This window comes from Genypterus blacodes, unplaced genomic scaffold (genome assembly GCF_046128005.1).
Source record: "Genypterus blacodes isolate CSIRO-AG114 ecotype Tasmania unplaced genomic scaffold, CSIRO-AGI_Gbla_v1 ptg000031l_1, whole genome shotgun sequence".
NCBI classification, from domain to species: domain Eukaryota; kingdom Metazoa; phylum Chordata; class Actinopteri; order Ophidiiformes; family Ophidiidae; genus Genypterus; species Genypterus blacodes.
The window spans coordinates 387,874-412,500 of record NW_027466844.1 but is presented as its reverse complement, the minus strand read 5'-3'; the positions used below and the strand labels follow the sequence as shown (position 1 = coordinate 412,500).

Below are 24,627 nucleotides of genomic sequence, written 5' to 3'. Positions count from 1 at the left end.
CTTTCAGCCGTGTGGCGAAAGGTGGAATCACATGCAGATAAACATGCTGCCCTCTTGCTACGGTGAATACAATTTTTTTTAATAATCTGAATTATTCCATCACAGCAACAAAAGTCAGAATACTGCACGTCAGCGCTCTTCTATAACTCCCTGCGCCAATGCTATGTACATTGTACGGCATCCGTTTAGCCTCTCTGTTGCACCACATGCCCAGAATCTGCTCCTTGTCCCCGTTGTCTCGGCCAGGCGGGGAGTATTTTTCCACATTGTGTTCCATCTTTTCCCAGTGGTACCATCTGCTGTTTATCCTCTCCTCGCTCCAATCGGCTAGCAGCGTCTGCTGAATGACCTGCTGCCTGGGGGATGTGTGTGTGTACGTGACTGCGTGTTAGGTGGATACGTGGTTGTGTGCGTGCGTGTGTGTGTGTGCTTACTGTGGGGTGGGGGGGTGGGGCTCTGTTCATGTTAGACTTGCACTTACTGACAGAAACATCCATTTCACTGAAAGTCTGAGCTGATCTTTGTGAGGGGTTTTCCCCCTACCAATTGTTACTTGAAGTGTGTAATTGTTTCGTGATGTGTTGTTTCACTAATATGCCTGTACGGTTGTGTGAATTCACTTGTGTGTTGTTTCACTACGCACCACTTGATCACAGTGTGACTACGCATGGCTTCGCTCGTGCTCTGTGCATATAACCCTGTGTGTACGTGATACGCACCCTCATCTAACTCCATAAATCACTATTCTTGTTCAAACGTGCGTGACCTAAAGGGTCTTAGATGCATATCTGACCGCACAACATTATCTCAGCAGTGTTTCAATGAAAGTCTGCTTAGTAAAGGACTAAATGCAAACACCCCTGTCTGAATGCACCGGCACCACCCGACCCATTAATCAATACTCAGTGCAAGCATTGGACGATTTGCACACACACTCATCCGTCAATACCTTTACCAACAAGACTGAAGGTTCTTTCTCATGCTTCAAAGACAGTAAGTACCAAACTGCAGCTGTCGGTAGTATGGTTCAGTCTGTATTAAGTTAGAACACAGGTTCAGTTCAAACGAAAAGTGTTCCATGTAATAGAAGCGTTTTATGAAAATGACATCAGATGGCAGGTCAATCCTCTGTCCTGGTGTTCTGTTCACGCCTGACTCGCTCCGCCTATCATACCTGACTCGCTCCTGACTCTCTTCCGTCTTATGTTTTCCCGAAACGCACACACAGGTACATCCTCGGCCACTCTCAGAGGACGCCGGAGCTCTACCCCTGTCAGCAGGATGAGGCCAAAATCACCTTTACAGATTACTCTGTCAACCTTGAGGGCGCCGCCAAGTCCTGGGTTTTGGTTTTTAGGTAGAAAGAAATGTACAATCCTCTGTCTTGGGAAATGTGGGTTTAAGACCCCAACAAGTTTGTTTAATATTAGATCCTCAAAACTGTTACTGTTGACATCTTTTTTTTTTGTGAAGAGAGGTGTTCCGCGTTCCAGAGGAGATGCAGTTGGTAGCAAAGGTGTATTCCCCGGTGTCCTGCTGTCTGCTCCACGTCATAAATAATGACACAGGAGAGGAGCTACCAATGGTCTTTAATGAAGTTGCCCCCCAAGTCTATCAACCCAATAAGGTCTCTAAAATCTACTTATCCTCGGGCTTTCATGAAACCAAATTTAGTTGTCGTGGTTTCTTTGTTTACATCAGCTTCCCACCCTCCTTGTTCTAGCTCGGCTATACGTTTGTGGCGGAGATGATCACGCCCGCGACCCTGCCGACGGATGCCAAGTGGAGGATGCGTTTGATCAGCTCTAAGGAGGCCGTCCCAAAACCTGCCCGCAAGACTCCACTGAACAAGTTCTCTGTGGAGGAATTACAGGGTTATTACATCCCCAATGAAAAAAACCTCATTTGTCGGTAAGAGAAAAGATTGCGACAAGTTTTCAGGTTAATAGTTAAGAACCACAAAAATATGTTTCAATATTGATAAAGTCTTAAAGGCTCTAGGTCGACCCCGAAGTCTCTCAATTCATTTTGGTAGAGCTCCTTTTTGCAGTGATGGTCCTCCCTCTCTTTTTGGAACTCTCCCACAGTCACTTAGTTCAGGTGACAGCAGACGCGACCGCAACAGTTCAGTTCCAGACGTCCAAGCATGATGTTCTAGTACGTCTCTCCATACTGGACCAGGGGAAAGAGGTTGCAAGCAAAACAGGAAAGGGCCACGTGGTCATTCTGACTTTCTCCTTCCAGTCAAACAAAGGTAAGGACTTCAAATAGATGATATAAGTGATGAATCAAACTCAGCATTCCTGCTTGCTTATGCAAGTGAGAACAGGAAAGTTTACCCACCCATTTCTCACAGATGCTCAAATCTCTTTGTCTGTGCTTAGTGCCTGCTGCAGATGAGGAGAACCAGAACAAGACGGCTCCCACCGACCAGGACGAGGGGGAGAAGGTGGCCGACGCTCCCCAGAATGGAAGAGACCGTAGAGACGCCTCAGAGACGACGGTATCCTCAGAGACAACGGTATCCTCAGAGACAACGGACTCCTCAGAGACAACGGTATCACTGAAAACTGCCGTGTGTGTGTGTGTTTGTGTGTATCTGTAAGAGTGAGATGACACACACACATACATGAGCATTCATCTAGTTTTTTGCATTTAGTTTTTTTGCCCACTTTCTTGCTGCCTGTCTGCATATCTGATTTTCACTGCCAGATACAAATAACATCACTCACTCACACACACACACACACACACACACACACACACACACACACACACACACACACACACACACACACACAGCAGCAGCTTCTTATCGGTGGCTGTCAGGGAGGCAGTGATTTGTGCATGATGTATGACTCACTCCCTATTGTCTCAACACGTCGCCCAAAGTATTCACAACAACATGCATTACTGCTGCACATTCACTGAGGTACAAAAGTTGCAAAGTTGTTTTCCTTCTGGTCACACTCAAAGCATTCTATAAATATGTATAAGGGGAAAACCTTTTAGAGAACAGCCAACGCTCAATTGGAAGTACTGTGCACTGATGTAAAGTAACACAGATTGTGTTATGACATCGATAGTAATGAGACAGATCATGACGGGGCCCATAGATCGGCAGCAACTCAGACGCAACAGCGATTGATCAGGATTACAAGCATCGATCCTGACTTAGAGCACAGGGTCAATGATCAAGGCATAGTTTTGTTCTGCAGGGACAAACGGCAGACGTATTGACGCTGAGAAACGGTGGATTAATGGTGTGTGCCCCTCTCCTGTAATCTCTCAGGGACACCGCTAGACTCGTGAAAATCAGACGTGCTGTTGTTGCTGTGGCTTTTATCCGATCCGCAACTGTACGTTCGGGTCTTAACAATGTATAACAAAGGAAAACGTATCTATTGTCGCAGTAAACATTAGCCTATGGCCATATGTTACTGTTTTATATGCTTAATTTGCTGTTTTTATGGGAAACGATATCATCTCGCTCTGCTGATTTGAATTTATTTAACATTCTTTACATTTCTGCAGTTTAATGAGTGTGGGAGTTACCACCTCCTGAAATAGTGTCGGTTAACATCCCTCTGCACTTCTATTTACTTCCTTTCTGACTAGAATGTGTCAAAAAGGACACAAGCTAACAAACCTAAATATACATTCCCTCTTGAAGATCTCTCTCTCTCTTCCCAGTTCTTCATTTCTGAAAACAGTATCCAGCTGTATTTGGACATAATGTTGTGCATCTTGAGTGTGTTGTGTTGTTTTTGTGTTGTTTGCCACACATCTCTCTCTTTTACTTTGTTTCTGTCTTTCTTTCCGGTGCTGGCACAGTGTGGACATGACAGCGATTTCATCCGTCTATCACTGCTCTGATTTTTACTGTGCTGTGCTTCACAGGTTCATAGATACATGGTGCAGGCGGAGCTGCTTTATAAGAGCTGGCCTCTGGATGAATCTGAGCTGGCTTTTATCCAGTCGCTCCGAGAGTTGGAAGAGTTGGAGAAGAACGAAATTAAACCTACAATAGGTAAGACCATCCCTAGACAGTCAGAGACAATGAGCGGCATGGTGGACTGTTACAAAAATGCAGGAAATGTCACCGTCACTGTTCACCTATTTGGGTTATCAGTCTTGTTTTGATGCTACAAATGAAACTCTTGAGTCTGTCATCAATCCAAATATCCACCATGCACGCTTCAGATCTCCCAATGTGTTTGAGCCTTGAGCTCTAATACACCCTTGATGTCGCTTCTGCAAAGCTTTTCCTTTGTCCTACACAAAACGAGACTTCCAATACGGGGGCCAAGACGAGATCTTTTTTTTTTTCTTCCTGTTAGCCTGTGGCCTGTAATCACAAGGCTAATGAAAGCCAAATGAATACAGCTGCTTTCACAGATTACAGAGTGTGATTCCCTCTGCCCACTGGTCATTGGCTGAGGCGATAAGCTCTTCTGTCTTCTGTCAGCGCCACCCCCCCCTCTTCTTCTTCTCCCTCTTCTATCACGCTGGAGAGATTGAAAGTAATCGTTGCAGGCTTTGACATTTTTGGACGCTTCTTGTAAATTTGGTTTGGATAAACTAATTGCGTCGGCGGTATAGATACTGATGAGGAAGAGGTGCTGCATGTGACCATTTTGCATGATTGCCTGAAGAGAGGCCAGCCGGCTGTCATTGGATTCTCATTCTATTTTCTCTCTTGACAATATTCCCTCTATTTACCCATTCAATTTGCGCCGCCTGTAATCCGAGGCTTGTGTGTGCGTGTGTGTCTTCGCATGTGGGAAGCCCTCCTAAATTGCCACGCTTGTTGTTCAGATATGATATGTGTTTTGACAGCCGAGACACACAAACCCTTATTTATGTGTTCCTGTTGTGAGGATGACCATGAATGAGATGAACAGTAAGTACGGTTCCATGTGGATGCGCTCTAGCTTTCTACCATTTTTTGCCAACGTATGCTTCAATTCGCCCGTGTGTGCATATCCACATAAACCTCGAGTGGTTTTCCAATAAGCTTGTGGAAAGTGGGTCAATGGGAAGTCAAATGAAGCTGGCTCTTGCCCCTTGGTGCCCTGGGAAATATCTCAGCAGGAAAGTGAATTAATTTCACCCAGTTTAACTCTGTCTCAGTGGTGAGGCTGTGCCCTTGATCATGCTCCCTATATGCTACATGTACACTCACCGCACGTCATGTCAAGCTTTGAATCCTCTTTAACGAGATGTTGTTTTGCTGTCAGAATGCTGCACTGCACATTCCACGCAGGCACATTTATCCACTATTATTTTACAACCGAGCTCATACTGGTTATACGGCATACCTGCAGTGTTAACACTCCTCCTTACCTAACCTCCTTCACACTGCCCTCACTATGCTCACGGAATCATTAATGACATTTTGCCTAATGAGCATCACAGATATGTACATCCAAATGTCCATAAGAGCACCATGGTTACAAAGCAGTTCAGACAGAATGACAGGGCATCAGCTAAATGATAGATCACTGTGCCTCTCAGAGAAGCCACACTCAGGTATGATGCAGGGGAACGTGTTCACTTTAGGTGCAACAGTGCCATCTAGCAGACTTATGACCACACAGCACGTTTGCACAGTGTTTCACTCCCCACCGCCGTAGATGAGCTTCACGAGCACGACTCACAACCCTGAACAGATAAGAAATTGTATTTATATGAACACAAATTGACATCTTCATTACGGACTTGGTATTTAGCCTTACACACTCTGACGCACTGTAACAGACCAAACCCATGGTTTGGGTTTGACACAGACGTAGGGATTTTTTTTTTTACAGATGATGTTCTCTATTGTCAGTCAGGTTTGAGTGCTTTTTTATAGCTTCCACTTACAGTTATTCTCATTGAAGTGCCAGAGTGCCACTCTGATAATGAGAGTGTTGACATTTGGTGAGTGTGTTATATTTAAGTGTGCTTCTCTATATTTTGTCCACCTTCATTTGCATTCATGAACAGTCAGAATATAAGAAAGACATTGGAAACGACACACTGCAATCTCTCTGACACAGTCACAACAAACATAACAAAAATACCAAATTCACCTGGCGGGCTTTATTCCAGAGGGTTTGTATTTGATTGCTTTCGAAATTTTGAATGAACTTTACCTCTCTGTATACAAGCACCAGTAGAAGAGCCGGCGAGTCCTGAAACACCGAGCAAGACCAAAGGTGGGAGCCAGCAAAGTGCAGGAGATAAGAAGAAGCGGAAGCAAGCTACCGCCTCCAAACCCATCCCCATCCCCAGCCCGCCCCCCGTCCCCACACCAGTGACGGCGGTAAACACATAGTTAAAGCGCTCTGACAGATGCCATTTCATCACTAGTTTCATCTGTTTGTTTGATGGGATAGATGTTTAATTATGAGAGGCAGTGATGTAACAGGATGTAGTAGTGTTTGATTGAAGTACACAGTCGGCAGATTGCGTGAACCTTTGTGTGTGCGTGTGTGTGTGTGTGTGGGTGTGCAGACCTTTGACTGCACTAAACCTCACTGGACCCTGCGTGTGGTCAAGGACGAGAACACAGCTGACAGCATCGAGGTGAAGAAAGACACAGACAGAGTCGACCACATCAAAGCCATAAAAGAAGCCTGGGAAGCAGCTGAGCCCGGCCGCGCTGCCAAGGTTAGTGTCCCTCTATCCATCCATCCATCCATCCACCCATCCATCATCCATCCATCCATCCATCCATCCATCCATCCATCCATCCATCCATCCATCCATCCATCCATCCATCCATCCATCCATCCACCCATCCATCATCCATCCATCCATCCATCCATCCATCCAGCCAGCCAGCCAGCCAGCCAGCCCCCCACCCATCCATCCATCCATCCATCCATCCATCCATCCATCCATCCTAGCAGAGAATTATAGATTAAAACAAATCAACAGGGATATGATGAGAACTTCCAAAATACAGTAAAAGAGCTTTGCCTTTCAATGTCTACTGTACCAAATGATGTACTTTATTAATATGTAGCTGTTAAATACATATCCCTATTCAATTTTAGCAAGCAATATACAAATATGTTGCAAATATGTTTTTAGTTTCACCTTATAGCACCATGATACCCAGTTAAGAGAACTGGCAATTAGTGTTATGAGTCACACGTGAACTCCTACACAAACATCACATGCACATGCTGTACTTTCTATTCATAAATCTATATAGCGTGTGTGTATGTATGTATGTACATGAATAGTTAATGTGAATGTTTTAAAATGTGTTGCTGTGTTTTTTAGGCTTTTCAGTCTCGCCTTAAGTTTCTTCAACGAATCCAGCATGAAAAGAGTGTCGACGGGGAAAATCCAGGTAAGATACAGTATAGATACAAACACACACAAACACACACACAATCAGCTCAGCTTGCAATACTCATACAGACTGTATATGATATCAGGCCTCTTCTGTTTGTTTTTCCTTTCGAAGATGTTTCCAGTTCCACTCAAGATCCCACTCTGCCTGATAAATCAAACTATGTTCCCATGGACTACACTCCCTTCATCAGGTTTTCTGTCTTTCTTTTTTTCTACGTCTGACAATTATGGCCAGATACAATGACCAAAACAGAAGAAAAAGCATTGAGACGTATTCAAGAGCTTCACCTCCATTTGAAGACAGTTGGAACAGGCCACTAAGTCCCCCTTTCCTCTTTTTAAATGGCTCCCTAGATGTAAAGTATTAACTTTTGACATGTGTCAGCGAGCCCTCTGAAGGGAAGAGTTTCCCTCCCATTGCTCCACTCCTTTATCCTCTCTCCATCCCTCCCTGTCCGCCCCTTTTCCATGATAAATGGGATGATATTTGGGTCTGTTAATTAGAGAGCTATTTCAGGACCCCAATGAGCTCTTTGCCCCAGAGAGATCTGCCCCCACTCCCTCACCTCTCCATCCTCTCCTTTGCTGCCATGTGTGCAAGCATACGTGTGTGTGTGTGAGCGTGTGTGTCCGTGTCCAGCGGCTAATGGCTGCTGAGATTGCTGCCTGCGAAATCGAGCCTAGAGAGAAATACTGAGGGGTCGTCTATTAGAAGAGCATGATCAGATGGGAACACACTCCTCTCTCTCATCTCTCTGTCACAAACATGCAAGAGACCATCAGGGCACCACATGAATTAAGGCGCGCGCACACACACACACACACACACACACACACACACACACACACACACACACAGATTACACAGTGGAAGAGGTTATACGAGGCCATCTTCATTAACCAACTGAACTTCATCACCACCTCCACTGCCCTCCCCTCTTCATCAAGGTCAGCTTGGAGGAAATAAGGCGTCATATTTAGCCAAGTCTCATCTGTGCACATGCGTCTCTGAGAGCTACTTTCAGTCATTTCATTTTCTCAAAGACTCCCACACGTTGCGCACACACACACACACACACACACACACACACACACACACACACACAAATGAGCTTCTTAGATATCAATCTGTACGTGCGACCTGGGATATGAGATAAGGTATGGACTGTGTATGTGTGTATCTGTGTGTGTGTGTGTGTGCATAGACTTAGTGCAAAAATTGGAAATTAGTTTTATTGCATTCATGTTTCACATTTCCATTTAGATTTGTCCGGCCTGAGTCAACACCCTGGATGTCTGATCACATAAGGTTGCTTGTAGAGTTTTGTACGTTTTTACATTGCGATGTTCTATATTCTGTTATCTGACTTATGTATGTAGACGTCAAAGGGAGATTCCAGTGCGGAGGGACTTGGAAATAGAGGAGACCCAGCAGAGGGAGCGATCAGAGAGGATGCAGGCCTTCCGGCTGATCAGAGACACTGTGTTGGAACACCGCAAACAGGAGGAACTGAACAGGAAGGATCTAATGAACGACCTAATGGAGACGTACGAGAACATGCAGGTTAGTTAAGATTCACGTCTGTAAATGCTTTAGTAGATTCCCAAAACTGGAATAAATGGAGCTGGTTATATCAATGAGAGCCAAAAGTGAGACAGAAGTCCACAGTTTAGATGTCGTTCCATACCGTCTCTCCCTCTGTTCGTCTCGTGTCTTTTGCACAGGCATCTGTGTGGCGACACCGCCAGAAATTCCTTGATGCTTATGAGTCACTTCGTAGCAGTCAGATGGCAGCCGGGGAGAAAGAACAAGCGGAAGAAGCTGAGGAGGAAGCACCGCCAGCAAAGGCAGAAAAAGCAGCCAAAACAAACACAAAGAGTGCTGGCAAGAAAAAATGATCGCTGGGTGAAATGTTCGGCACCGAAAGATATAAATTCAGTTAAAACGTGCGTTACAGTATCGGGGCGGCGTGACACTGAACCCCCTAACTGCTCCTGAATGGGTGGATGTGAGGTCATTGTAAAGCACTTAAAGCTATACACAGTAAGTACAGTCCCTTTATAGCGTACGAGTGATGAAATAACGGCTGCTGGACGGATTGATGCTGAAATGTTCAGGTGTGTACGACACTAAGGCCTCCAGTTAGCTGCATATTTGAACTACAAAACCTTTTTATTGTTATACATTGTTCCAAATACATTCACACGCTCTGTTTATTCTTAGAGCACGCCCACGTCCCTGCGATGAACGACATCACATTCATTTATGTTTAGTTGTATCATTATTGCTACTGTGGTCATCAAAAATAAACCGTCTATCTCATTTTGTTTTATTTAGTTTTTTCGAATATCTGAATATATAAATTGGAGATGAGAACATGCGTGGTCCATTGTGTTGAGAAAGTCAAACAAACAACAACAAATCTTACCTGCAGTACATGGATTGACCTACATGCCTTGATTATATATTCCACAGAACCTTTTGTTTTCTTGAAGGTCACTGTATTGACCGGACGAATCAAAGCTCGCTGGATACGACTTACTCCTCCCCCCCTTCCCCTCCAACCCCTCACCCTGCCGTGTTCAATGGAAACGATTTAGCGATACATTCCTGCTGATAGAAGCCCATAACGGTCCATTCCTACAACACACAAGCGAGTGTGTGAAGAAGCTGCAAGAGAGGTATGTGGAGGAGTTCGACGATCATAATATATAGAATACACAAGATGAATTTAACCTGTATTGAACAGTCGGTTAGGTCTCTAATATGCATAAAAGTGCCAGTCAATCCCTCCCTCTTGTCAGATAAATTTGATATTGTAATGTAAGTGCCCTCTAGCCAAGCTTAGTATTGGAGTGCAGCCAGCTGGTCTCTCCATCCTCAGCTAGAATGGGCCTTAGAGGGGGAGAGGGGGCCATCTAGTGGCAAAGGAGGGTCATAAATTCTCATCATCATGCATCATCCACTATGCTGTTTTCAAGGTTGACAATAATGAATAGCAGTTTTTGTGCTGCTGCATGAAGGGAAATATTATCAGGCTGTGTAAGCAAGTGTGTGAGAGGCTAGAGAGGTGAGGAATTATGTAGACGTATATAAGAGTGCATGTGCAAAGCTAAACTGCAGTAATCCCATCCTGTTTTGTTTTCAGGCCTGTAGTGTGTAGTTTATATGAGTGCTGCTGTGGCATGCAGGTTAATTTCCACCGTTTTCCTGTTTAGTCTTCCCACCACTGACAGTTAACCCTTCAGGTATTGTCCCCTCATATCTCCAGTCTCCCCTCACAGAGATTACTCCACCACCTTTACAAAACATTACTTGACATTTGCTGCTTTCTCTACACACCCACACTCCTCTCCTGCGCATTAGATATACTGTAGTTGGCGATGAGGGTGTGTGTGTGTGTGTGTGTTACTGTTGGGGAGAGATCACCCCACAAACTAATTGGCCGCAATATGTGTGTATGTAATGGAGAAGCTATTTGTTAATTGGCAGCTGTTTCCTGCTGGTTTGATGCAAATATGTTGTGAGCGACAGAGGGAGTCTGGTGTAACCTTGAAAACAAAAAGGGACAGCCCGCCTTGTGTGTGTGTGTGTGTGTGTTGTGTGCGGCTGGCTTCCCACAAGTAATGAGAAAGTATTAAGAGCTTTACATGCAACCTCATAAGGGGATGATGAAATTAAGTGAAACTGACTGGATATATACCTTCTACCACAGAGGCAGCAGAGGCGTTTTGATTAACTTTGCATTTTTAAGGGAATAATTAAAGAGCTTGCTGTTGCGTTTGTAACTGACAAAGGTCACTCTGAGCTGTAGGAAAGTTATTGTTCTTCAATAAAGACCATCAGGTGTCACTGCTTATCATCTTGTCCATCATGTCGGCCATATCAAGTCACAGCCTTTCCCCAAACTGCCCTCTTATAGTTTCAACAAAGGAGTAGATCACCACACACAGTCAGAGGGAACAGTTTGTTATTCTTGTTTTATTCTTTCCAAGTGAAAAACTATGTGAGCAATAACGCTTTTTGCATTAACCTGAAGCGGGTTACAAAGGCTGCATTGCTCACTTTAGAGTCTTCCACTTGAATTTAATAAAAGAGGAAAGGAACTCTTCCCTTTTTTACCTTCTCCTCTGTTGCATGCCTGTTTTGTTGTCTCGTCGCCTTTATCAGCACTTCAAACTTGATAGATCAATTCATTCTGTATGAAATATTTCTCCTCTTATAGGTTTCTCTTGGTTGATCTGCTTCAGATACGGTAAAGGCTTCGGCTCTTGTACATCTTCGTTATGTAACCGTATTGAAGTGAAAAAGCATAGACTTACGTACGTCCAGCTGTGCCCTTCAAGTGCCTCATGCTCAATTTGCTCCTTTTACACAGTTATTCACCTCTCACTGCACTCGCACACACATACACAAAACCTAAACACACACACCAGATACGGGTTCCTCTGGCTCACTGGCCTACCTTCTTGCTACAACGTCGCCCCATTGTTGTTGCTTTTCACTCTGTGGACTTCTGCTATGCTGATAAAATGGAAAGGAGGAAAGACTTCTGTTTAAGTCTCAGCTCAACAAAAGAACGGAAGGCCGCCGTTTCAGTTTAACATGACTACAACAGCGAGACTTCACAGTTTGACCTTCAGGATTTACCGCTGTAATTCAAAACCCTCGACACCCGCCCTTCCCTCTCTCTCGCTCTTGAATGCAAAATCACATACACATGCACGCTTTACCGTCACCAGCGATAGAGGCCGGGACAGGACCGCAGATCTGCTGACGCGTGAAGTGCTGACCAGGTTGCAGCCTCGCTCTTGTAACCCAACTATTCCTCTGGCCTTGTGTCACCTCGCCGTTGGCCTCCGCTCCTCTGCAGTTCTTTGGGCCGCTCTCCAGCAGTGCCACCTCATCTCTCTTCAGCACAGTTCTGCAGACACCGGCGGGATGAGAAAATCAAATAATGAGTCAGGGGAAGTTCGAACTGCAACATTTCACATTTGTAGGTTCAGAGGGAATACAGCAGCAAACACAAGGTCGTCATCGTCACCCAAGAAAAACAGTACATGCCAACAGATTTGGCCGACAGGAGACCTGTAGCTGTTGTAACCTATACCGACAGCTTTCTAACCGTATATCTCCCTTATTTCCCTGTGGTCCTCTCTTATCAATACAGACGTACAAGATCCTCCTTAGACTCCCAGGGAATACTTTGTAAAGATTAGTCTACTCCTACTGGAAGGTCAAACAAAGTGAGTCGATACTGAAGCGGCGCTGAGGAGCCAAACTGGAAGGTGATTCTGGATAAAATGTCTGCGTGCACTCAGTGACAGCAGGGAGACGAGCCTGGGCTGACAGCTGTCCTTCACTCGCTGCATCCTCACACAGCTTTAAAGACGGGAGGGATTGAAGGGCTGTGTTGCACGGATACGCCTTCGCATGTTGCATCATCCATCCGGGAATCAGTTAAGTTTTGTCTCCATGCTGCTTAACTATGTTACATGTTATTACAGTTTATCTTTTCATTGAATTTGTCACTAAAAAAATCTGCACTGCACTCAGATTTAATGGGAAATCAGCACAAAAGCATTTTTTTGATTTCTTAGAATTTTTTTAAATAAATATATAAAAAAATTTGGATTTGATTTTCGAATTCATTTTATTTTACTTACATTTTTAAATCCCAGATAATTTTTTATTGTATTTATAAATATTTAAAAAAAAATAAAAAACCAATACACAAATCCAAAATTTCCCTAAAATTCACCTTCATTAAATTATTGATAAAAGCAAAATGACTCAGTGTATCAAGGTGCTGCTGATGTCACTTCCTGTCTGTCCTAAACCTTTTATTTCACTATATTTCTGTGCAGTGTTTGTGCGTGCCTGTGCCTGATGCGGTTACATTTGCACTGATGAAGCATTTATTGCATACGTGTGCGTTGCGCTTAGACCCATTTGTTAGGCACGGCATCATGCATCGTTTGACTTCAAAGCCTCCGCAGACGTGCCGATGATGAAAGTGTGTAATGGATAGATTGCTAGATTGGAGGATACACACAATTTCCTGAAATAGCTTCACAGTGACTGCTCCAATCGCAACCTAATTACCTCTCGTTGGAGATGATTGCATTAGACCAGCGATGCAGACCGCAAGAGGTGTCAGGTTGCCAATAAAACAGGAGTTTAGGTTTCATCCTACTTTATTGGATTGTGTAATATCCTTTGCCAATCACAGGAGATAATTGCATGGATTCATTTACCATCAGAGTCTTTCATAGTATAGAAAGAAGGAGGGGGGGGGGGGGATTTATCTCCTTTAAGAATCCCCCGCTCCCAGCTTGAGAACTCTCGTTGTTGTGAAATATCCTTCTGCAGTAATGACTAGTCTGGTGATTCGTTCACCTCTACAGATCCTTGCCCTCAACCGTGCGGCACGGTCACGGCGAAGTGCTGATTGATAATGGATCGATCACAGCTGACACCAATGGGGGGGGGGGGGGGGTATAGCTGGGCGAACTTCACAGGGGAGTCATCGATAGCCAACCCGTCATGTGGTCAGCATTGATTATTATCATCTTAGATAACAGGGCAAAGGACCCTCCTCATTCTCTCTCTCTCTCTCTCTCCCTCCCTCTCTCTCTCTCTCTCTCTCTCTCTCTCTCTCTCTCTCTCTCTCTCTCTGTCTCGCACACATGCACACCCTCCATTATGTCTCAGTTTCCTTTGATTTAGTGTGTGTGTGTCTGTTATAGAGATGGGAGGGTAGTGATACTTGCTGATTTTCCAATACAGCTGCTTCAGTCAGATCCACATCCAACTCAAATAAAAGGATAATCACGCTTGCCTTTTTTTCCTAAAATGTATTGGATTTCGCCCTCTGCTCGTTGGATTGGTCGTGCTGGTTTCTACCCGTTCACTCGCTCGGTGACATTGAACTAAGGACAAAGCGGCGTTCCACCTCCCGTGTCTCTTGTCTTCAATCTCTGGATGGCTCCTTTAACTTGAGGTTGGCTGCGCGCCGACTGCAGCTTCTTTCTAAGGATGTTTCCACCCTGAGGCCTGTGTCGCTGCTTTAGTAACACCGGCAGTGCCCTTTCCTTTAATAGTGGAGTCCATCTGCTACACTCTGCCTGTGTGTGTGTGTGTGTGTGTGTGCACGAGTGTGTGTGTGTGTGTGTGTGTGTGTGCGTTGATGGTCAGCTTATCGCCTCGGCTGATTATTGGGACTGATACCAGCTGTGGCGCCCCGAGTGCAGACAAGCCTACATTGCGTCGGGTCCATCCCCTGAGCACAGCTGCTTTGTTGTTTGCAGGAACACACCCACCCACCCGCCCACCCAAACACACACAGACACACACACCGTTAACCCACAGTTGCCATTATTTCTATCTTGTTAGCGGCCGAAATCGACACGTGACCTTGAAAACATAAACAGCATGAAATGACCCTGCGTGGTAGCCTTAAGCTTTGTAACCTGCTGCATGCAACACATCTCCACATGTATTTGCAGGGGAATGACTGACATTGAAAACATCTCCCGATTTAACCAGGCAGAGACAATCAAGTGTTCCCTCAAGGATAGTGGCTCATTAACTTGCAATCCCTCTGGGACTGTTTTCTCTCTCTCTCTCTCTCTCTCTCTCTCGCATGTACATGTGTGTGTATCTGTTGCGTGCACGCGTTAGCTTGGCATGTTCTCTCTCTCTGCGCTCTTGGACTCATTTCGTGAGCCGCGTTGGTTTTGACCGCACAATTTCGTTGTAATCACTCGCCCTCAGCGCATGTCTGTGCGAATTAAATGGGGATCGGATGTGTCCTCTGTCTCCTGCTACACCGCCGGATGAGGACACAGCGGTTGACTGCCGCAGGGAGACTGAGGTCATAAGTCGTATACTCAGGTGTGTTACAATTCGCTTGATTAACTACAACTGCCAGCAAGGGCGGAAGGTCTTTGTCCCTGTGGTCTTTCCACATGACAGGCAGACGTCCCAGCACTCCTGTCCCTACGGGGTTGTCACTTCTTTTCCAGACAGCACAAGGCCTCAGGAAGCTATAGGGGTCAAGCAGAGCCGCCCGATGCGGAGCTCTGGGACAGCAGCCACAGTTTATTGTTTGGAATGGATCAGTCATAAGTGTGTGACGAGGTCTCGCCGTTTCAGGCGTCGGTATGATTTTAATTAGCCGCACACGCTTTAGAGGTGAGTGGTCTAGGTGTGTGAGGTCAGATGTTGAGTGCGTATGTTGGCGTGTGGGTATCTGCTCTTCATGTAGGCGGCTGCACAGTCATTTGTTTTGTCTTTCGCTCAGATTCATTTTTGAGCCGTTAAATTAAGGAATAATCGATTGAAAAGATGAAGGTTGATGACAAATGTGCTTCTGACTGAATGCTAATACAAAGAACATTACAGTACTTTACAAATACGGTCCTATATACGCACAGATTACCACACAATCCTATAAGAGCTGAGCCGTATTGTATATGCATGCGTTATGATCAATGTAGAAGCGTAACATTCTTATGCAAATGTAGTGTAGAATATGCAGATTTGTATGCGTTGGCGTTTTCAGGGCACTTCAACCATTATCCTCCACCCTCTGTTGAGCCAATGTGTCTTCAGGGGGAAACTATTCCGTTTGTTAATTCTACATTGATGCCTTTGTGTTGCCTTTCCCCCGTCGATGTAAATCCCTGGAGCAAAGCCAGCGAGTCTGTGCTGCTTGACATGTCGGAGACGCCGCTGGTCCATTCACCTTCACCCCTGGCCTGGGATTAGCACTGGATTACTGCGCCACACTACTGCGCTTAAGGATCCATACATCTATATGCGCTACATTTGCATATTTTCCAAAGGTCGTTTCATGTCAACGATAAGGCGTAGATAATACAGGTGCTGGGGGCTCTTGTGATTGCGGGGCTAAGGCAGATTGAGCAAGCTACAGTATAGGAACGCGTCCAATCTATGAATGGAATTGGCCTCGCTGGAGCCGAGCTGATAATCAGTATAGCTGGAAAAATACAGACACCTTCCTGGATTGGGTGATTGTGCTTTTGTGGTGCTTTCAGAGAGACGTTTGCTTGATTGGATGGTTCTTTTATGTTTTGATTTAAAAGGCATATTACTGAAAATCATTGTAACTGCATTACACACACACAGTTTTGACCGTGAGATGTTTCTGTATAGTGCAATAACCCCACCTGTGTGAGAGAGTTAGACCTCTGCTTGCCCTTCCTCCTTCTCTCTCTTTGTCTTTCCATCTTGCTCACTTTGCACTTTGGCCCTTTAAAAAAAAAAAGGGAAAAAAAGGAGTACAGCACGGGCTCAATGGAAAGCCTTATCAAAGAGCACAAACACAGCAGTCAGACTCTAAATACAACACACACACGCACACACAATGCCGCCAGATGAATGGCCCGGCCCCAACACAATGGTGCTAAATTAAATCACTGATGTCAGAGTTGCCAAAAGCCCTCCCCTTCTACATCACTCACATACACACACACAGGGTCGCACACATGCAAGGACTGACTAATAAGGAGCTCTTTGTTTTGGCTCCGTAATGTATTCTGGATCAGGGGGGGTGTCAGTTGGGGCTGGAAGGTGTGTGTGTGGTCAATTTCAGTTCATTATGCAAATCAGTATGGCAACAATTGTTCTCAAGCCACCCTGATACAATTACTGAATTAATAATTTGCTCGCCGCTCCTCTTCATATCTTTTTATGCCCTTTTATGAAACGGCATCTATCATTTCCTTGATGTGTCGTTTACACCAGCGGCGTTTCCGACAAATCGTAGCTCACGACTCGCTCGTATTGTCAGCACTGCTTATACTGAAGTGCGGTTTAGACTTAGATCGTATTGAAATAAAGCCTTTTTTGGACTTTTCTGGTTCAGGAGCTGGGGTTGGCATCAGATGTTGTTAGCAAGAACACAAACACAGATTATTACTTCCACCATTGCACTCCGGCCTTTTGTTGCCGGCGGGCACCTGTCGACGATGAGCGTGTTTAGCAAACAGCCCGTACAGGTGGCGGCGTCAGTGTCACTCAGGCATGATCAGCCTCAGCTGAGCTTGTCGAGGCCGATACTTTCATCTGTGACCTCACACACAAACACACAGCTGTGCCAAACTTAAAGTCACTTAGGCCTTAAGGGGGAAACTGTGCACTGATAAACTTGTGGGAGTGGTACATCACTGAAGCAGCTGCTGCTAGACTGCAAAGGCTGCAGAATAAACGCCTGTCATACTGTAAGCAGTGTCATGACAGCGGCCATTACTGGGAGCCTCTGCCTCTACCCATGAGCAATGGGTCAGCATTTTAGGGGCTGGCAGCTGGAGAGAGATTCCACTCTGCTCTGACTAGTACATATGTTGTTCACAGGTTGTAATTATAATCATGATACTGTGGCTGCAGGAAGTCAAACAAACATTCACCTGGAAATAGATTCACCCTACCTGCAGGACTACTAATCATAGTTTTATACTGTCTTGATTTTTAGGTTCTATATTAATCAGCCTTTGCATTTTAAAGCATATATTAGATTTTCTTTATCTGAAGCATAGGAAAATGCCAGGTAGTACAGAAATGTTGGTATTCACTGCATATTGATGCTAGCTTTTCAATGTGAAGTGTTTATAATGGAAAGGGGGACAAAATTCAGTATTTCAGTGTGTGTATATTATTTTAAATGTGCTATATTCCAGACTGACAAATAGAGGATGCAAGCATTGGTGAGGTCATGGAAAACAAAAATAAAAATGAAATATTTGAATGAATCATTGCGTAATATGTTTTGGGTGATGTTTATTTGTAGATTTGTAGGAAGGAATGAAAACACACTTAAAGGCCTTTTCATGGGGACCCTGCAAGGTCACCTGGGTTGGGGAGACACACCCTGTCTGTCTCTGCTTGTCTGTTGGCGGTCTTCAGTCTCTCTCACACACACACAAAGAGAGAGAGGCACACAGAGTGATGCTGCTGTTGCTGCTGCATCCCAACATCACCAGGTGCAGTGGAGCAAAACCTATGCTGTGTGACTGTGTGTGCGTGAGAGAGGGAGAGAGATAGAGAGAGAGAGAGGGAGGCAGGGATGATAGGGGAGGGAGGGGTGTGTGTGTGTCGCTGTGTTGGAGATGAAAGGAGGAGAGGAAGCCGGTAAGGTGGCGGGATCTGCGTGCTGAAGCCTCCCCTGCTCTGCTCTCTCTTTGCTCTATCCTGCTCTCTCTCTGCTCTACCCTCTGCTCTGCTCTGTCACACATGCGCAAGAGGAGCGTCACAGCCACAACCACAACCACGACCACCGCCGCCGCTGCTGCTGCTGCTGCTCCTGCGCTGCTGCTGCGTGTCCGCCTCGGCTTCAGCGGCGCACAGAGCGCATAGGGGAGGGGAGGAGGGACCGAGACGCAGTGGGGGCACAGCGCGGCGGACTCGGAGCGAGATCACACCGCAGCCTCAGCAGCCGACAAGCGGGTATCTTCCCCACATATTCACACGCCGAGAACGCGACCTGTGCGGCGCGCAGCAGAAGAGGCTTCCAGCATGGAGACTGCGCTAAAAAACAGGCACTAAAAAATGTGAGCGGAGAGGGAGAGAGAGAGAGTGTGTTTGTGAGAGAGAGAGTGCGAGATAGAGCGAGAGAGAGAGAGAGTGTCGATCCTCTTTTATATTTTGCGGGTGATCTCAATTTTTGTGCTCTGCAGTCTCAAAATGAAGAAGTTCAACATCAGGAAGGTGCTGGACGGCCTGAAGGAGGTCTCCTCCTCCACCCCGTCCGTCCAAGTGGGGCCACAGGAGAACCATCTGATCCAGGAGACCCTCCAGTCCGAGCATTTCCAGCTCTGCAAGGTGGGCGACACGTATGATTTCTTTTTTGTCATTATCACACACAGCTTTTTTTTTTGTATTGATCACGCCCCCCCCTCCCCCCTCCTCCTCATCTTCCTCCTCTTCCTCCTCATATACGCAGATCTTTTGGTGTGTTATTCCCCATCACCGCGCCCCCCCCCCCCCCCCTTTCATCCCATCCCAGGATCCAGCAGGTGCAAGTGAGCCCCTTATTGCTGCATCCCGGGATGGGACGAGTTAATCGCCACCACATCACTCCATTGTCTCACTCTGAGCACATACGGACGCCAGCTGGTCAAAGGTTTATTCGCAGTTTATTAAGCGTTTTTCTCCGGCGGGTCCCTGTAGTCTCTCTAACACCCAATGCGCATATACTGTACCGCGAGAAATACAACAACACGGAGGGGATTTCTTATTATTAGTGTTATTTCTCCTGCGGGACATATTTGGAAGCCGCGTGTCCGTTTTTGTTGCAGATCCACTATTATAAAGCCATCTGCGTGGAAATGCATGAGTGGAGCTGCGACCGTTGTTGATGTGCGCATGGCATGAACTGTCACAGGGGCTGGGCCACACTGATCCCCTCTTGCATAATCTGTAGGGTTTGGATTAGGGAAAACGGTGTGTGTGTGTGTGTGTGTCTTCCTCTCATCAGCCTTGTTTTGTATTTCCATCCTCCTCTCTCTCCCTTTCTCTCTCTCTCTCATGCACACACACACACACACACACACACACACACACACACACACATTAGACATTACACATTATCCCCAGCTTCTCCAGCTCATTGATCCATTGGCGACTGATGGTGGCGCCTGAAGTGAACAGGGCGGGGGGGGGTCTGTTTAAAAAAAAGAAAAAAAGAAAAAAAAGAAAGAGAGAGCCTTGCCCTCTTTCTGAATCGGCCCCACAATCAGTCACTTAGGATGGATGGAGTTAATAAACACATGCGGTGTGTGTGTGTGTGTGTGTATGTGTGTGTGTGTGTGTGTGTGTGTGTGTGTGTGTATGTGTGTGTGTGTGTGTGTGCGTGCGTGCGTGTGTGTGCATGCTGCAGCGAATTCCCCCATGATATAAAATCAGGATTTTCCTAATTGTGGCCCGTTGTGGACAACACTGTGTGCTTGCTATTGATTTCCATTCTCTCTCTCCCTCTCTCTCTCTCTCTGTCTCTCTCTTTCTCTCGCCACCGACTTAACAAGTGAGATTGTAGCAGACTTGTATAGTGATTGTTATCAGGCTTTCCAGCAAGTCGTTTTATTCTAATCAAGTACTCTAGTATTGTCGGAATTCCTGCAATTTTCCTAACTGCATGGAGTGAATGCACTGCAGATGAGAGGACTCGGTGGGGTCAATGCGGTCTAGTTGTGAGACAGGCCGTCCCTCACCTCCCTGCAACAGCCTTAATGTGGCCTGTCAGTCAACAGCCGTGCCACCGATTGAAGTGTCCTTGAGCAAGACGCTAACGTCTCTCCAGCAACACGCTCCGTCTGTCTGGACAGGAGCCGGCTGTACTGTCTCTCTGCGAGGGAAGCAGGTCTCTCTGCGACGTAGAGAGCCTCTTACGTAACCAGCTTTAGCCCTCTGATCCTCCTCTAAGCAAACAAATCCAACAACCCACCGCCAGCTGACTGATGCCATAAAGCCACAGCACACACACACACACACATAAACACACACACACATATATAGAGGAGGAGGGGGAAGTTGCCAGAAAAAAAGAAACACCTCACACAGTACAAGGCCCCAAATCCAACCAAAGCCACCTTATTGGTGTTTTTTCCTCATTTATTTCTAGACCTGAATGTAATCACGACTTTATGTGGGAGGCAGCGAGAGAAGGAAGATGAGAGATAAACATGGAGGAAAGAGAGAAAGAAAGTCTGAGTATGGGCCCGTGATATAAACAGAACTTAAACAGCCGAGCCAACTATCAGGAGGATCATGGCGCGCATGCATAGGAAGAGCGTTTTGCCTCTCTTTCATTTCCTCTTGATTGTGCAATTTCAGGGTTTACATTCCTCGCTTCCTAACACGTTCCACATCCATCTGTGCATTTTGTTTACCAAAGTCAAGTGTGTCACATCCCCACTGACAAAAACAACACCCCTGCCGCGATAACCAAATTGAAATCATCTTTGACGCGTTTTCTCTCTCTCCCTCTCTCTCTCTCTCTCTCTCTCGCCTCTCCTTCCTTCCTTCCTCCCTCCACCACAGACTGTCCGTCATGGCTTCCCCTATCAGCCGTCGTCCATGGCGTTCGACCCCGTGCAGAAGATCCTGGCCATCGGCACTCAGACTGGAGCTCTCAGACTGTATCCTTTCCCTGGCCTTCCTAGTTTGTTGTAGGTTAAGCTGTGGCTACCATGTGGCCCCTGGGGTCCTTTTTGGGCCTCCGGCTCGGGGCGAGACTCAATCAGCACAAGGTAAGTGATCAGTCTCACCTTCTAAATGTTTCGGGATGATGCTGTGTGTGTGTTTTAGCGTACAGATGGACATCGCAGATAATTGTTTATCTGGGATGAAGTGTTTAACTCCATTACAAAATATTATGATAAATTCAACCATATATACCATAAATAAAAGACCACTTAACTCAGTTTCCCACATGTTTCTGTTCACACTGCCTCATTGTTCGCTCATTTGAAACCACAGACAAAGTCAATGGCCGTGTAGCCAAACGCTCCAGCGCTTGCCGGAATTGAGCATAACTGAGTGATTTGCGGTAGTTTGTCGTCTTCCTGTACCATATCAGGACGGTAACACAAACAGGGACAACAGCTTGCGGTGAAACGGCACCGCGGGGAGTCGTATAGCTTCGGAGAACGCCCGCGAGCTCGCCTGTGTTAGGCCGCTTTTACAGGTCCTCCATGTGTTCTCCTGCCTGTCCTACAGCCTTTGCCAGCTCATTACGGTGTGATGAAGCGCCGTCCGCTCTGCTGTCCCTCACTCCCCCCTCCCCCTCCCGTGTGCTGGCAGCTATGGCTGTGACTCAGTCTCATTCCCCCCCCGCGCCGGGAAAGGTGAGGATAAAAGCAGAGACGCTCGCAGGCAGCGGGATGGAGCCGAGCTGGGGTTTGATAGGCCTTTAATAAGACGTCAGTGAGGGCTGCTTTAGTGTGTCTTCTATGCTTCATAAAGGAAGTGTGAGTAGATTCTCTGGAACTCACTCGCAGCCACATTTGACTCTTTAGAGAGATGCTGAGGAATCTGGAGGTGTACTTGTCAGTCAAAGTAATAATCACTCTTCTTCTGCCATGTCAGAGCTGTTGACTCAGCGTAATGGGTGCTCATTGTTGACTGACTGGGGTTCCAGAAAGAATCCCATAAGCCATCAGCAGAGAGATCAGGACGCCCTCTCTCCCTCAGACCGTCCTGATCCAGGTTGAAACGATCTTGTCAGGTAGTTACTTCTGGCTCAAACTGGTCACTTTGAAATTGAATGCTCAGAAGAATCCCCCCTCTCTCTCTCTCTCTCCCTCTCTCTCTCTCTCTCTACCTCTCTCTCTCTCTCCCTCTCTCCCCCTCTGTGAGTGATGTGGATCAGATTGAGCCTTATCAGAGTCAGAAGAAGGTGAATTGGGAGTCATCCATCTATTCATTGGTGCCGGCGCAGTTATCTTCTCATCTGATGACAGTGATACCGCCGCCGTGCAGATGAAGCCGGCGTAATGGAGGATTCATGATTTCACATCCAGCTGGTGGCGGCTGGTGGAAGCTGTGTTATAGGTGCTGAGTCGACCGGCTGGCTGGGATCCTGTTTATGAAGCTTGGCATCAGCATTGTGAAACGTCGGTTGAAAAATTTTCCTAATGCTAGATTAATGTTACTTTAAAACCATGGCAACGGAGAATACTTGATTCTGATTAGTGGGCAGGTGTTGACATGTAGACATCATTCTAATCAACATTTGAACTAGTTCCGAAAGGCTTAGTAAGGTGGCGGTAACCATAGCAACATGCTTTGGTTGTTACCGACCTAACTTTTGCTGATGAAACAGATCTAACCTCAGGTTGCACTGGCGATGAATGAACTTTAAAAACATGGATTTGGTCATAGGTCCTGTTGTTCAGTAGCAATCTGTACGTCTTCATGCACTCAATACTTACTTACTGCAATTAAAGACAAAAATGCAATGGGAGACATGCAAGAAATCAATAGGAGTGGAGTATAAACGACGTGGAGGTGAGATGGAAGGCATCATGCTCAGGTTAGGACGTCTACAGTCTTAATAAATCAGTGTAACATCTCATAATCACGGTCTGTTACCCGGAGTAAGTTTACTTTGATTTGTGCCGTTCCTCAGTCACATTACAGTGCATATTCTACCTTTGAAACAACGATTAACTGCCTTAATTGCGGCATAATTGAAAGTTTGAAAGTGCTTGCGAACGCACTGTGATAATTCACTCTGAGGTGTCCTTATATTGAAAACAATGGACTCAGCAGGAAATGTGGCTTGTGTTGTTTTCATTAATCAGGACGCACTGTCATGTTTTATCGGGTTCTCTGTTTGATTATTTGCATTTGTTTTGCATGTGTGTTACCTGAGAGGGGATCAGCTCTGGGCTCATCTATCCTTGTTTCCAGCTCTCAGACTGTCAGAGTTCTTCGGTTTTCTGTCAAATCTGGCACTTGAACGTGAGAGACAAGCGCCCTGAGTCTCTTGGTTGATATGTACAGTACGTCTCTGTCTCTCAGGGGTTATTTCTTGCGGTTAGCGGCTGCTTGTGTGTGTGTGTTTGTGTGGATGTGTGTTTGTTTGCCCGGCTGGTCTGCCAGGACATTTGGCTGCACCCCGATTCCACGGAGGATTACAGGAAGTGGCAGATCAAGGGCCTGAGCCTGGCAGCATGGCAGAGCACTGAGAATTACAGCAGGAACAGGAGGTGTGTGAAAGTGTATATGTGTGTGTGTGTGTGTGTGTGTGTGTGTGTGTGTGTGTGTGTGTGTGTGTGTGTGTGTGTGTGTGTGTGTGTGTGCGCGTGTGTGTGTGTGTGTGTGCATCCTCTGTGCAGACGGCTGATCCCTCCAGCCATAAAGCCAATCACTTCTGTGATCCCCCCCCTAGAAAGACTCCCCGGTTTTAATGCCTCGCCTCTGCCTCTCCGGTCTGGTTGGGGAGATGATGGTGTCCCTTTGGTGTTGTCTGCAGGAGTGAAAGGAGAAGTGGTGTGAAGGGGGCGAGCCAGACAAGACAGAGGAAAGTGAGGGTACAGATAGGAAAGCGTGAGAGAGGCAGGCTATCCCCTGCTTTAGCATCGAATGGCCAAGAATAGAATCCTTATTGATCTGTGTGTAGTAATGCACCGAGACAGATATGCCTGACTGCACACACACACACACACACACACACACACACACACAAACACACACACACACACACACACACACACACACACACACACACACACACACACACACACACA

At 46.1% G+C, this 24,627-nt stretch overlaps 2 protein-coding genes across 5 annotated transcripts in view; both read left to right on the top strand.

Annotated features, from left to right (window-relative positions):
- adgb (androglobin) overlaps positions 1-9,596 on the top strand; it is a 30,443-nt gene extending 20,847 nt beyond the window's left edge. The window contains 13 exon segments of the mRNA XM_076145872.1: positions 1-62; positions 1,229-1,357; positions 1,474-1,627; positions 1,724-1,911; positions 2,088-2,254; positions 2,385-2,521; positions 3,901-4,030; positions 6,156-6,310; positions 6,502-6,657; positions 7,279-7,348; positions 7,466-7,544; positions 8,734-8,917; positions 9,079-9,596. The exon segment at positions 1-62 is cut by the window's left edge and continues 32 nt beyond it. Coding sequence (XP_076001987.1) covers positions 1-62; positions 1,229-1,357; positions 1,474-1,627; positions 1,724-1,911; positions 2,088-2,254; positions 2,385-2,521; positions 3,901-4,030; positions 6,156-6,310; positions 6,502-6,657; positions 7,279-7,348; positions 7,466-7,544; positions 8,734-8,917; positions 9,079-9,252 — 1,785 coding nt within the window. The 3' untranslated portion in view covers positions 9,253-9,596.
- Positions 9,597-19,060: 9,464 nt separating this feature from the next.
- stxbp5a (syntaxin binding protein 5a (tomosyn)) overlaps positions 19,061-24,627 on the top strand; it is a 60,268-nt gene continuing 54,701 nt past the window's right edge. For all 4 annotated transcript variants that reach the window (XM_076145868.1, XM_076145869.1, XM_076145866.1 and 1 more), the window contains exons 1-2: positions 19,061-19,198; positions 21,416-21,513. In XM_076145868.1, coding sequence (XP_076001983.1) covers positions 19,061-19,198; positions 21,416-21,513 — 236 coding nt within the window. The remainder of the gene's footprint in view (positions 19,199-21,415; positions 21,514-24,627) is intronic.